This window comes from Maylandia zebra, linkage group LG5 (genome assembly GCF_041146795.1).
Source record: "Maylandia zebra isolate NMK-2024a linkage group LG5, Mzebra_GT3a, whole genome shotgun sequence".
In the NCBI taxonomy this organism is placed as follows: domain Eukaryota; kingdom Metazoa; phylum Chordata; class Actinopteri; order Cichliformes; family Cichlidae; genus Maylandia; species Maylandia zebra.
The window spans coordinates 2,921,010-2,933,287 of NC_135171.1; the positions used below are offsets into that span (position 1 = coordinate 2,921,010).

At 39.2% G+C, this 12,278-nt stretch overlaps 1 protein-coding gene across 3 annotated transcripts in view; it reads right to left on the reverse strand.

Annotated features, from left to right (window-relative positions):
- Nucleotides 1–12,278, reverse strand: part of cadpsa (Ca2+-dependent activator protein for secretion a) — a 348,666-nt gene that overhangs the window by 200,550 nt on the left and 135,838 nt on the right. For all 3 annotated transcript variants that reach the window (XM_076883644.1, XM_004572172.5, XM_076883645.1), the window contains exon 9: nucleotides 5,406–5,472. In XM_076883644.1, coding sequence (XP_076739759.1) covers nucleotides 5,406–5,472 — 67 coding nt within the window. The remainder of the gene's footprint in view (nucleotides 1–5,405; nucleotides 5,473–12,278) is intronic.

The following is a 12,278-nucleotide window of genomic DNA, read 5'->3' on the forward strand; positions in this document are numbered from 1 at the left end:
CAGCACCCAATCAGGACAGAGGAGGTGGAGCCTAGACAAGACACAACGAAACTAATATCCTTGTTAGGGATTTAACCCTACCGCATGTTCTCCTTAAATTGCTGTTTGTCTGAGTGGTGTCCCAGAAACGATGTGGGCTTCATAGATAATTGGCAAATCTTCTGGAGGAAACCTGGTCTTGTTAGGAGAGACGGCATCCATCCCACTTTGGATGGAGCAGCTCTCAGTTCTAGAAATCTGGCCAAATTTATTAAACCACCCAAAAGTAACTATGCAGAGTTGGGACCAGGAAGCAGAGTTGCAGTCTTACACGCCTCTCTGCAGCTTCTCTCCTCCTGTTACTCCCCAAAAACCCATCTCCATAGAGACTGTGTCAGCTTCCAAAAAGACAAAAAACAAACTAAAAACCAGCAACAAACAAGTTAAACATAAAAACTCACAAAGAAAGAACAATACAGTATCCACATCTGAACCAAAGAGTAAAACAGTGAAATGTGGATTATTAAATATTAGGTCTCTCTCCTCCAAGTCTCTGTTAGTACATGACTTAATAATTGATCAACAAATTGATTTACTCTGCCTTACAGAAACCTGGTTGCAGCAGGATGATTATGTTAGTTTAAATGAATCAACACCCCTGAGTCACGCTAACTATTAGCATCCACAAATCAGAGGCCGAGGGGCGGTGTAGCAGCAATTTTTCACACCAGCTTGGTATTCAACCAAAGACCAAGACAGACTTTTAATTCATTTGAAAGCCTGATGCTTAGCCTCGTCCACCCCAGCTGTGAAACTCAGAAACCAGTCTTACTTGTTATCATCTATCGTCCACCTGGGCCTTACACAGAGTTTCTCTCTGATTTCTCAGACTTTTTATTTGATTTACTGCTCAGCTCAGATAAAATCATTATTGTGGGTGATTTTAACATCCATGTAGATGCTAAAAATGACAGCCTCAACATGGCATTTAATCTGTTATTAGACTCAATTGGTTTCTCTCAAAATGTAAAAGAACCCACCCACCACTTTAATCACACTCTAGATCTTGTTTTAACATATGGCATAGAAACTGAACATTTAACAGTGTTTCCTGAAAACCCTCTCCTGTCTGATCATTTCCTGATAACATTTACTTTTACAATAATTGATTACACAGCGGTGGAGAGTAGACTTTATCAAAGTAGATGTCTTTCTGAAAGCGCTGTAACTAAGTTTAAGAATATAATCCACCCACTGTTATCATCTTCAATGCCCTGTACCAACATAGAGCAGAGCAGCTATCTGAACGCTACCCCATGAAAGGTCAATTATTTTGTTACTAATTTTACCCACCTATGTCTCATTGCACTCTGAAATAAAAGCATAGTACAAATAAGCAATTAAAGTTAAAAAAAAAGAAATCATTGAATCAGTTTATACACTAAAATGTATTCTAAAGTTTGACTCATCAAAGTAACCAACATTTGGCAGATATGACAGCTGAACACACCCGTGGCATTCTTTCTACAATAGAAATCAAATATTCTCCCATATCTGTTGCAGATGTTCCCATAAATGTGGACCTTGTAGGCTGCTTTGCTTTCACTCTTCTATCCAGTTCATCCCAAACCAGCTCGATGCGGTTTAAGTCTGGAGACTGTGCCGGACACTCCATGTTTTCAAGCTTACCTTCTTGTTCTTTTTTCCTGAGGGTAGTCCTGGTATAGCTTGGACTTATGTTTTGGGTCATTACCTTGCTGTAGGATGAACCCTTGACCAACTAGGCACATACCAGAGGGTACTGCATGGAACTGCAGAATGCTGTGGTAACCATTTTGGTTCAGGGTGCCTCTCACTCTGTACAAGTCACCAACTTGAACAGAGTGTACATTCCAACTTGTACATTCCACCAAAACTGCCCCTGACCATCACACTACCTCCTCCATGTTTGACAGTTGATGCCACTCACTGCGTAACCATCCTTTCACCCTACTCAACACAGTACAAAGATCCTGCGTGATGAACTGAGTAGTTCAAATTTCAATTCATCAGTCCATAATACCTTCTTGCACTCTTCAGTAGTCCAGTGGCGGTGTGTCATGGCCCAGACAACCCTCTTTGTCTTATTCTGACATTTTAGCAATGGCTTTCTTGCTGCAACTCATCCTGTCAAACCTGAAGCTTGAAGTCTTACTACTACCACTGCTTACTATGACCATTAACTCAAAAGCTGGAGAGGAAATGGTGAATCACAAATTTAAAAGATCATCATCTAGCCTGGTGAAATATTTTGCTGCTTTATAAAAAAAAGCCCTCCATAAAGCCAGAACATCTAACTACTCATCACTGATTGAAGAAAAACAAGAACAACCCTAGGTTTCTCTGTAGTGCGGCACTGTAGCCAGGCTGACAAAAAGTCAGAGCTCGTTTGAGCCACCCATTCCATTACCATTGACTAGTACCGACTTCACTAATTTCATCACAGATACAATTTGAACCATTAATGAAAAAATTACTCATAACTGTGTCACAGACATAATATTATATACAGCTGGTTTCAGTACCATCAATATTTATTTAGTCATTTTCTCCAATTGATCTTTCTAAATTAACTTCAGTAATTACTTACCCCAAGCCATCAGTGTGTCTTTTAGACCCCATTCCTACAAAACTGCTCAAAGAAGTCCTGCCATTAATTAATGCTTCCATCTTAAATATGATCAACCTATCTCTAATAATGTACCATGGGCCTTCAAGCTGGCAGTAGTTAAGCCCTTACTTAAAAAGCTATCTCTTGACCCAGCTTTCAGTCTCCAACCTTCCTTTTATCTCAAATATTCTTGAAAAAGTAGTTGTCAAACGGCTAACAGATCATCTGCAGAGGAATGGTTTATTTGAAGAGTTTCAGTCAGGTTTCAGAGCTCAGCACAGCACAGAAACAGCTTTAGTGAAGGTTACAAATGATCTTCTTATGGCCTCTGACAGTGGACTCATCTCTGTGCTTGTCCTGCTAGACCTCAGTGCAGCATTCGATACTGTCGACCATAATATCCTATTAGAGCAGTTCGTGTAAATGGAGAGACCTCTTGAACCACTAAGGTCCAAAATGCTGCAGCAAGAGTCCTGACAGGAACTAGAAAGAGAGAGCAGATTTCTCCTGTTTTGGCTTCCTGTTAAATCCAGAATTCAAAATCCTGCTCCTCACATACAAGGTCTTAAATAATCAGGCCCCATCTTATCTTAATGACCTTGTAGTACCATATCACCCTATTAGAGCACTTCGCTCTCGCTCTGCAGGCCTACTTGTTGTTCCTAGAGTATTTAAAAGTAGAATGGGAGGCAGAGCCTTCAGTTTTCAGGCCCCTCTTCTGTGGAACCAGCTTCCAGTTTGGATTCAGGAGACAGACACTATCTCTACTTTCAAGATTAGGCTTCAAACTTTCCTTTTTGCTAAAGCATATAGTTAGGGCTGGACCAGGTGACCCTGAATCCTCCCTTAGTTATGCTGCAATAGACGTAGGCTGCCGGGGGATTCCCATGATGCATTGCGTTTTTCCTTTTCAGTCACCTTTCTCACTCAACATGTGCTAATAGATGTCTTAGTTGAATCACACTTTCCACAGCAGTCTTTATCCTGTCTTCCTTCTCTCATCCCAACCGGTCGCAGCAGATGGCCGTGCCTCCCAAGAGTCTGGTTCAGTTGGAGGTTTCTTCCTCTTGCCAAAGTGCTTCCTCATAATGGGTCATATGATGGTGGTCATATGGTCATATGTTGGGTTTTTCTCTGTATGTATTATTGTAGGGTCTACCTTACAATATAAAGCGCCTGGAGGCGACTGTTGTTGTGATTTGGCACTGTATAAATAAAACTGAATTCAAAAAGGATGGTACGGTTGACTGGTTAAAGACTTTGGTCAAGACCCCAGCCAGCTGGTGCCGCCATGATATCAGTTTCTGTACATTTGCTCAGCATTTACCTGACTAGACACTCATCCGCTGTGAGTGTGTTGGAGTAGCAGACAGATAGGTGTGATATGGGTCAACATCTATGAGGCTTAATTCCTCTGCCTATATTGTGCCCCATCACCAGACCTGAGTGCAGCCCTTTAGAATCTGTCATCTAGGTGTTCCAATTGGAGTAGGCCCATTTAAACAACCATAGTTACGGTGTCTGAGCAGAGTTCAGAGTTTTGTATTTCCATCGTCTAGTCTGTGCTGTCTTGTTCAAAAAGGCCTCGCTCGCTCTCTCTCTCCTACATATGCACACACACACACACACACACACACACACACACACACACACACACACACACACACACACACACACACTCTATTGAATGTGCACTCGCTCTCTCTCCCCTTTTCTCTCTCTCCTACATACGCACACACACACACAAACACACACACATGCGCGCGTACACACACACACACACACTGCACATTCTATTGACCAATATTTGTCACTTGCTATCTATTTAGCTGGGAGCAAGTGAGAGGCTTCAAGTTGGCGGCACTCCGGCTTTTTTAGCTGCGAGTGTTAGGCCAGATAGTGTTCACTCGACTTTGTCAATCGCTTGTCAACTTGTACCTCTGAGACATATCCTCTCTAACACACAAGAGACAGGCATCCGCCCAAAGCCCCCACCCCTCCTGCCTGCTGCCCACCTCCCAATGTAGAGCAACCAGGAAATGGCCGCTACCTCCTCTTTCCCTCAAACATACACCAACCCCCCACCTCCTGACAAAAGCCTGCTTGGCCTCTCCATCAATCGTCTGACAGCCGAGGGAAGACAGCTTGGCTGCATCTCTCTTTCTTGTAGCACACACAACATGTGGCCTGTGAAAATATTATTGTCATAAAGCAAAGCTTATGTTAAAGGCTGCTCGTGCTCCTCTGTTGGGTGCCATCAGGTTGTTGAGCTCAGAATTATATATATATATATATAATTTATTTTATTTTTTTGGCAAGCAGAGAAATTAGCTCCTGTTTTCTACTAAACAAAATGAACTTGCTGGTATAATTATTATATAATTTTTTATAACTTTTCATTCTCAAACAGGAAAAATTGTTCTTTGGAATCAGTAGCTAAATATATTCAATTAATGTAATTGATTATTATTAGAGCTGACAAAGGAGCAGCATAACTTCTATCTAAAAGTCAATATTCAAACAAACAGATTACACAATGCTACACTTCATTTATCTTAAAAAACCCTCTATCAGAGCTCAGTCTTGAAATTCTGCACTGACCTATATGCACAGGATTATACTACGAGTCCTTTGAATTAAGGTTACCATTTCTGATGAGTCCCCAGTCACTGGCACCTTTGTTGTTTTTATTTGTGCTTGTTCTCTTTTTCATTTGATTTCTTCTTTGACTTATCTTGTCGGAGCTAAATAAACCCAATGAACTGGCTGTACTTACCTGGACTAGCACGAAGAATCTTTTCTTCCATCTTTTCCATACATTTTTGCCAATGGCCCAAAGGTACCTGTGGGTAAAAACACTCTTAATTATTTCAAAGAAGACTTACATAGATTTCTCAGTGTGACCATCTTTTTTGCTTCTTTCTTCAATGCCATTATTCACAGCTAAAATTTCATGCACCAGCCTGAATCTGTATTAAGGACACATGGATCTTTATTCAAGAGCCTCTACTGACCTCTCCTGTCAAAATGTTTTTACTGCAGCCAGACACAGCATCCTTACAGTGCTTAAAATGACAGGTATTTGTCATAACAGAAAAACTGCAAATATAACTGATGGCACAAATAATGAAAATATTCCAGTTAATTGGATCTGTAAAACATCTCAGAGCCAGCATACAAAAGTCTGCAGAACAGCAAATTGACTGAGGATTAAGGATGCAAGAATGAAATCTTGGATTTTTGTCAAATCAAAAAGGGAATCTCATCTTAAATAAAATGCAAATATGATGTGGTCCCAATATTTTCTCATTTAGCTCATTTAGCTGGAGAAAGCTAAATAAGAATAAATCAAGTAAACAAATGAATTTCCAAGTAAAACTCGCTTTAATATGTGCGTCACACGTTGTAGATTAAACAATCATTCTGAACTCTTAATATGAAAATAAATAAATATGAGTAGAGACATGTTAAATAAGAACTTGAGACCTGCACCTGGTCTTCGCTGGCCCCACTTACACTGTCATGCATTATACTGGCTCGGTGACCCAGCGTTTTGAGTTTATTGTTATTATTTTCTAGTTTCTTCTGATTTTGTGTTAGTTCTTAGGTTTTGGTACTAGAGATGGCACGATACCACTTTTTTATGTCCGATACCGATATCATAAATTTGGATATCTGCCGATACCGATATGAATCCGATATAGTGTTTTTTAATCAACAAAACTGTTTTTTAAATATCTTGCTGCATTTTGTATAAGTTCATACTCAAGTTTAAAACAACAACTACACTAAAGCTATTCTGTTATACCTGTATGCAAAAAAAAAAAAATTTCATAGTTCAGCAATACTGATCAATCTAATAAACTTAAACCTACACCATCCTCCCTATTCTGGTATTTTAAAGAGTACTTAGCATAAATATTAAGCAACCTAACTAATAGGGTTCCAACTCCCAGCAACAACAAAAATAAATAAATAAAAAATAGGGAACCACCCCTCACGCTCCACCTCATGATGCTTAATCGACGTAATCAACCTTAATTTGATGCAGTGTGAAAAAAAATGCACAGAAATCAATAATTTTTCAAGAAATATTAAGTAGATTCAACATCTTTCTTCAACAAAATTGCAGACTGCACAGATGGTACCTTCCCAAAGGAAAAAGTACTATAGCTTACTAGGGTATATATATTAGACTTAATAGTCACTATATACAGTAATTGACTTCTATTCATTTTACATCAAATTAAAACTTTGGGTGTCAGATTCAGATAATTATTTATTAAAAGCTAGACATTTTAAACGAGAATAAGAAAGAAAAGTATGTCTTTGTGCCCCCTTTTCCCTGTTCATGCCCTATCGGCCCCCCTGGCTAAACTTTGCTAGATCCGCCCCTGCACAGTTACCAGCCGTCAGCTATGTAGAAAAAGATCCTGGTGTAGAAAGTAATATTAAATAAATTCTAACAGCTTATCAAGCTTAAACGTGCTGCTGTTGTTCAGCCGCTGGTTTCCTCTTTCTGGTGCAAAGTGGGCCAAAAACAAACAAGAGACACGGACTCGCGACAGAAAAGCCGATCAGCTGATCATTGATCAGTTTCATGATTGAAGTAGCAGCAAGAAGAGGCAGTCGCTCGTTAAGCTTAACGCAGGAATGCTTTACATTCAGAGATGGACTTACACACTTGCTTTACTTCTCTCGGGGATAACTTTGTCGGAGATGAAATGCCGGGTTGCTAGCGAAGCTCCACATGCTATCCAGACCACCGACAGGTCCCGCATGCCACAGCCGCTCTATCACGTGATGCATACTGCTCCGACGTGCTAACGTTCTGAGGCGAGTTACGGCGTGTTGCAAGTTTTGTGAGGTGCTTTCGTGATATTTAATGGATCGGATTACATTTTTTATTTTTCTCCGATATCGGATCCAGTAATTTAGGTCAGTATCGGACCGATACCGATACGTAATATCGGATCGGTCCATCTCTATTTGGTACTGACATTCAGTTTTTTATTATTCCTACCTGTGTTCTTCCCCTCCGTGCTCTGTTCGTGTCCCTGACTTTGCATTTGTAAAACAGTTTGAGTTTCCTGTTTTACTTTGTAGATCTGTCTGTGACTTAAATATGTTCAGCTTGTGTTTCCCCATCATCTTGCGATTAGGATCAGCTGTGCTTCCCTCCAGTGTGTCATTTCCTAATTACCTTGTGTGTGTATATATAGTGGCTGTAGGTCTGTGCTTATGGTTGGTTCGTCTGTGTTATTTGGTGTTACTTGGGCATCTCTCTGCTCCACATTCCCCATGTAACCTCCTTATAGTGATGGGCAGATGAAGCTTCATGAAGCACTGAAGCTTTTCATCCAATTGGTTCACCCCAGCACAAAGCTTCTTGAAGCTTCATTTGCTCTAGTAGGACACCTACTGGACGTAAAAATATTAGTTGGCATGAATTTAAAGAATGTGGTCTTTTGCACACAGCCTGTAAATGTCAACAACAAAAGGAGTGTGTAAAACATGTATATTGTAGTGATGCAGTATACTGTGTATATTTATACTGGCAGTATGGAAAATGATCATTTGGAAATGCTTAAAATGGAAATGATCATTTACTGTGAGGTGAGGTGTGGTTGGGGTGTGGACAGTGGTTGTGCTTTTGTAACGTTGAGGTATGGACAGCTACACACTGAGGCTTTGAGCCTCAGTCCTGCCTGTTCACATTTTATTCTGTAAAAACTACATTTTCACTGCTTTTATGACCTTTTTAGTGGGGAGAACATAGCTAGGATTTAACAATTTAACAAATCTTTTGAATCCTTTGTCCTCCACAATGCTAAATGGCTGTGAGTCCTCAATCACCATGCTAACCAGGTCTTCATCTATTGGAGATTGTTCTCCTGAGGAAAGACAATAAAGACAAAGCACAAATATAAATATCACACACGTAACTTATTACAGTTGTATAATATTGTTATATCATTTAGTAACATTACAGCATGCTATATTATCATGGCATTTGATGGCTCACCTGGTCTTGCTCCACAATCGGTGTTCCCCTTATTCTCATGCAAAGCTCTGTAGTGCCTAAGCATGGATGAGGTGTTGTTATATCCCAGCTCCCTGGCACATAGCAAACACTTCACCTTGTACACAAGTAACGACAGCTTAACATAAATTGTATTGCACCATCAGTATTATGAAAATACATCTTCTGTAGAAATTTACATACCTTGTTGGGAGGAATAAGATCAAAATGTTCCCACACAGGGGAGGACATCCTCCTCTTCTTAGCTGGCTCCATTCTCTCCTGACTTTCTCTCCTCACTCTCATAAACCTCCAAACTGTCTCCAAACTCTCACTAACAACTCTCCATCAAACACCCACATTTTAAATGAAGTCTGAGGGGTTTATATCGCTGTCATATCTCGCGGCAAAGTTCGAACCACTTCATGAACCAGTCACGTGGTACAGCCGGGCAGCGAGGCTTCGGACGTCATCATTTTCAGCTCCTCCCATAAATGAAGCAAGCCTCGATACGCGCATCGTGGAAACGCCCCTCAATTACTCGACACAAGCTTCGAAGCCTCGATACAGAACGTCACATCACTACCTCCTTATGTTTTCCCCTATGTGTAGTGATGGCCAAATGAAGCTTTCTGAAGCATTGAAGCTTGTATTGAAAAACGGTTCATTACTCGAAGCTTTTCAACACAGTCCTCTCTGGTGACATCTGGTGGCCAAAACCATTAAGAGCAGCTTGAATCCACAAAATAAAACCAACCGCTTCATTAAAATTGCCCACTCTACAGAGTGGGATTCTGTCTGGCCGCCATTGTGTTGCTTTGAACGTGTATTTTTTGGTGGCTAAAAAAATGTGGTTTATTTGTTTAATAAATAATTTTGACCAGTAAACATGTTCAAACATGCACCATGGTGTGGTCTTTCTTTGCTTGTGACTTCTTGATGTTGGTAAATACAATAATTGAAAAATACCACGTTACATATAATATACATATGATAATGTACAACACATTATGGAGTATGCTTCTGCTGTGAGGTCCTGCCTCCATGCACTTGTGCAATTAACAGGGTTTTAATAGTTTTGCAATTTTCATTAGTTTTTATTTTTATTTAGTTTTGACTTCAGATTTTCAATTTTATATTAGTTTTAATTCGTTTTTACCAATTGTTTGCTAGTTTAGTTTAGTTTTTATTTTTTTGAAAATCCTTAGTTTCAGTTTAGTTTTGATTAGTTTCAGTTATAGTTTTAGCTGTTTGCAATAATTAAGTGTAACAAAATCCCAGTTTCATCATATCAGTCATGCTCCTCTGCTTATCCTTGGGTATGTTGCTATTCCAGCTACCATACCCTGCACCCTGCACAGGTCGCCTGTCTGTCGCAGGGCTAACACGCAGAGACAGACAACTCACATTCCCACCTATGGGTTCTTTAAATAAATAAATAAAGGCAGATGAACAACCATTGATACCAGGCAACTATAAAATTTATATCTTGGCCCCAATGAGACTATTAACTCTTGCAGCACCGGGTGTTCCTAATTTTGGTTCAAGTGAATTGATAAACTTTTTTTTTCAACATTATGTTTATTAAAGTTTTACATATATACATATATAAAGTACATACACAAACAAATTTACACAATAAACGAAACACAAGGTACATTCAATGAAAGCACTTGAGTCCATGAGACCTCTGACAGATTTTAAAGAATAATTTTCAGATTGCAGCATATGGTTGTGGTCCTGTACAGGGAATAGCTAGGCTGTCCCTGTCTCACACAGTAAACCAGATAGATCTTTATTCCCAATATACTGGATGTAGCGCCCCCAAATTTTCTGGAAAATTTCTTGTTTATCTTTTAGAGTATATGTAATTTTATCTAATGGTAAACATAAAGACAATTCTTTGAACCAATGTGAAATACTTGGTTTGCCAAGACTCCTCCACGTTAGAGCTATCACTCTCTTTGCTTGTAGTATTCCCATGTTTATGAAGATTTTTTCAAAATGATCTATGTTACACCCTACAGGATATAATCCCAGTAGGAAAAGTTTGGGATCCATCACAAGTTTAATTGACAAAATCTCCTTTATCATTGCTCCAACCTCTTCCCAAAACTCCTTTATTTTTGGACATGACCATAAACAGTGGAGCAATGTGCCCTTATCTTCTTCACATCTATTACAGATATCAGGAATCTGCATATTAAATTTGTTAAGTTTTTCTGGTGTTATGTACACTCTCATCAACCAATTAAATTGTAGCAATTTTAGACGTGTGTTCCCTGTCTGTGTTTGGGCTAGCTTACATGCTCTACTCCATTGTTCCACTGTCAAGTCCTCCTGTAAGTCATACCTCCAAGCTTCAAGCTTAGCAGCAGATGAATCAGGAGAGGATGTCATCATCAAGTTATATAATTCAGATATCATCCCTCTACCACTGGGGTTTTTGGTTAGGATTTTCTCTAATGTGGACAGCGGGGGAATATGTGTAAAATCATTATGATAAGACCTGATAAAACTCCTAAACTGTAGGTATTTGAAAAAGTGCTTTCGGGGAATATTAAATTTAGAGATTAGTTGTTCAAAACTTAAAAGTCTTCCATCACCCCCGAAAGCATCCTTCACCAGTCCCAGCCCCGAGTCTATGGAACGCCAGGACTGCCATAATGAATTAATTAAATACACCATTAAATAATTAATTAAATGTGGCAATAATTAATTAAAATTGGAATTAATTAATTAAATAAATAGTTATGACACATGTAATTAATTAATTATTGACACATTTAATTAATTATTTATGTATTTCACATTTTAATTAATTATTGACACATTTAATTACTTAATTATTGACACATTTAATTAATTATTTATGTATTTCACATTTTAATTAATTATTGACACATTTAATTAATTATTGACACATTTAATTAATTATTTAATGATATATTTATTTATTTCATTTTGGCAGTCCTGGCGCCTGGCTCTCATCATGAAATAATTTTATCTGTCAGCCTCACCCATCAAACTCAGGGGGCGGGGTTAACGCTGATCGAGTCAAAACCATTGCTTTGGCCTGGTGGCCATTGTTTCTAGCACACAACAACCGGCATGTGGAAGCTAACAGAACTGAGCTTTGAAAAACCCTGTTTGTGTGTTACCAAATACCGTTTTAATATTTTTTTTAGCCGAGAATGTAGTGGTTTAATCTTCATGTGTCTGGTCGGTTTGTCAAGATACAGCCTCTTTGCAAAAGTGTTTCGATGATTTCAGAGATGTCTGCCCAGTCTCACGGCAAAGCGTGGGATAGACCCGCTCGCCTCGCAAGCAATCCCACCGACAAAGCGCGGGCCCCAGTACACAGCTGTAGTAACCCCCGCTGACTTCTTTTACTGAGGTTATATTTATCGATGTTTTATTTCCTGATGTTCTTATGTGTCCTACGTGTTTCAGTCGCCAATTCTGAATTATAACTAACATTAAAAACATGTTTAAGGAGGAGAGAGAGCAAATAAATCTGTTTAACATCTGATCTTTGGGTTTTTGTTCAGTAATCAGCGTGACCTGTGTATAAACACATAAAAGAGATAACGTTGGTGTTTCCGTCATGTAGTAACTGCTGGCTTT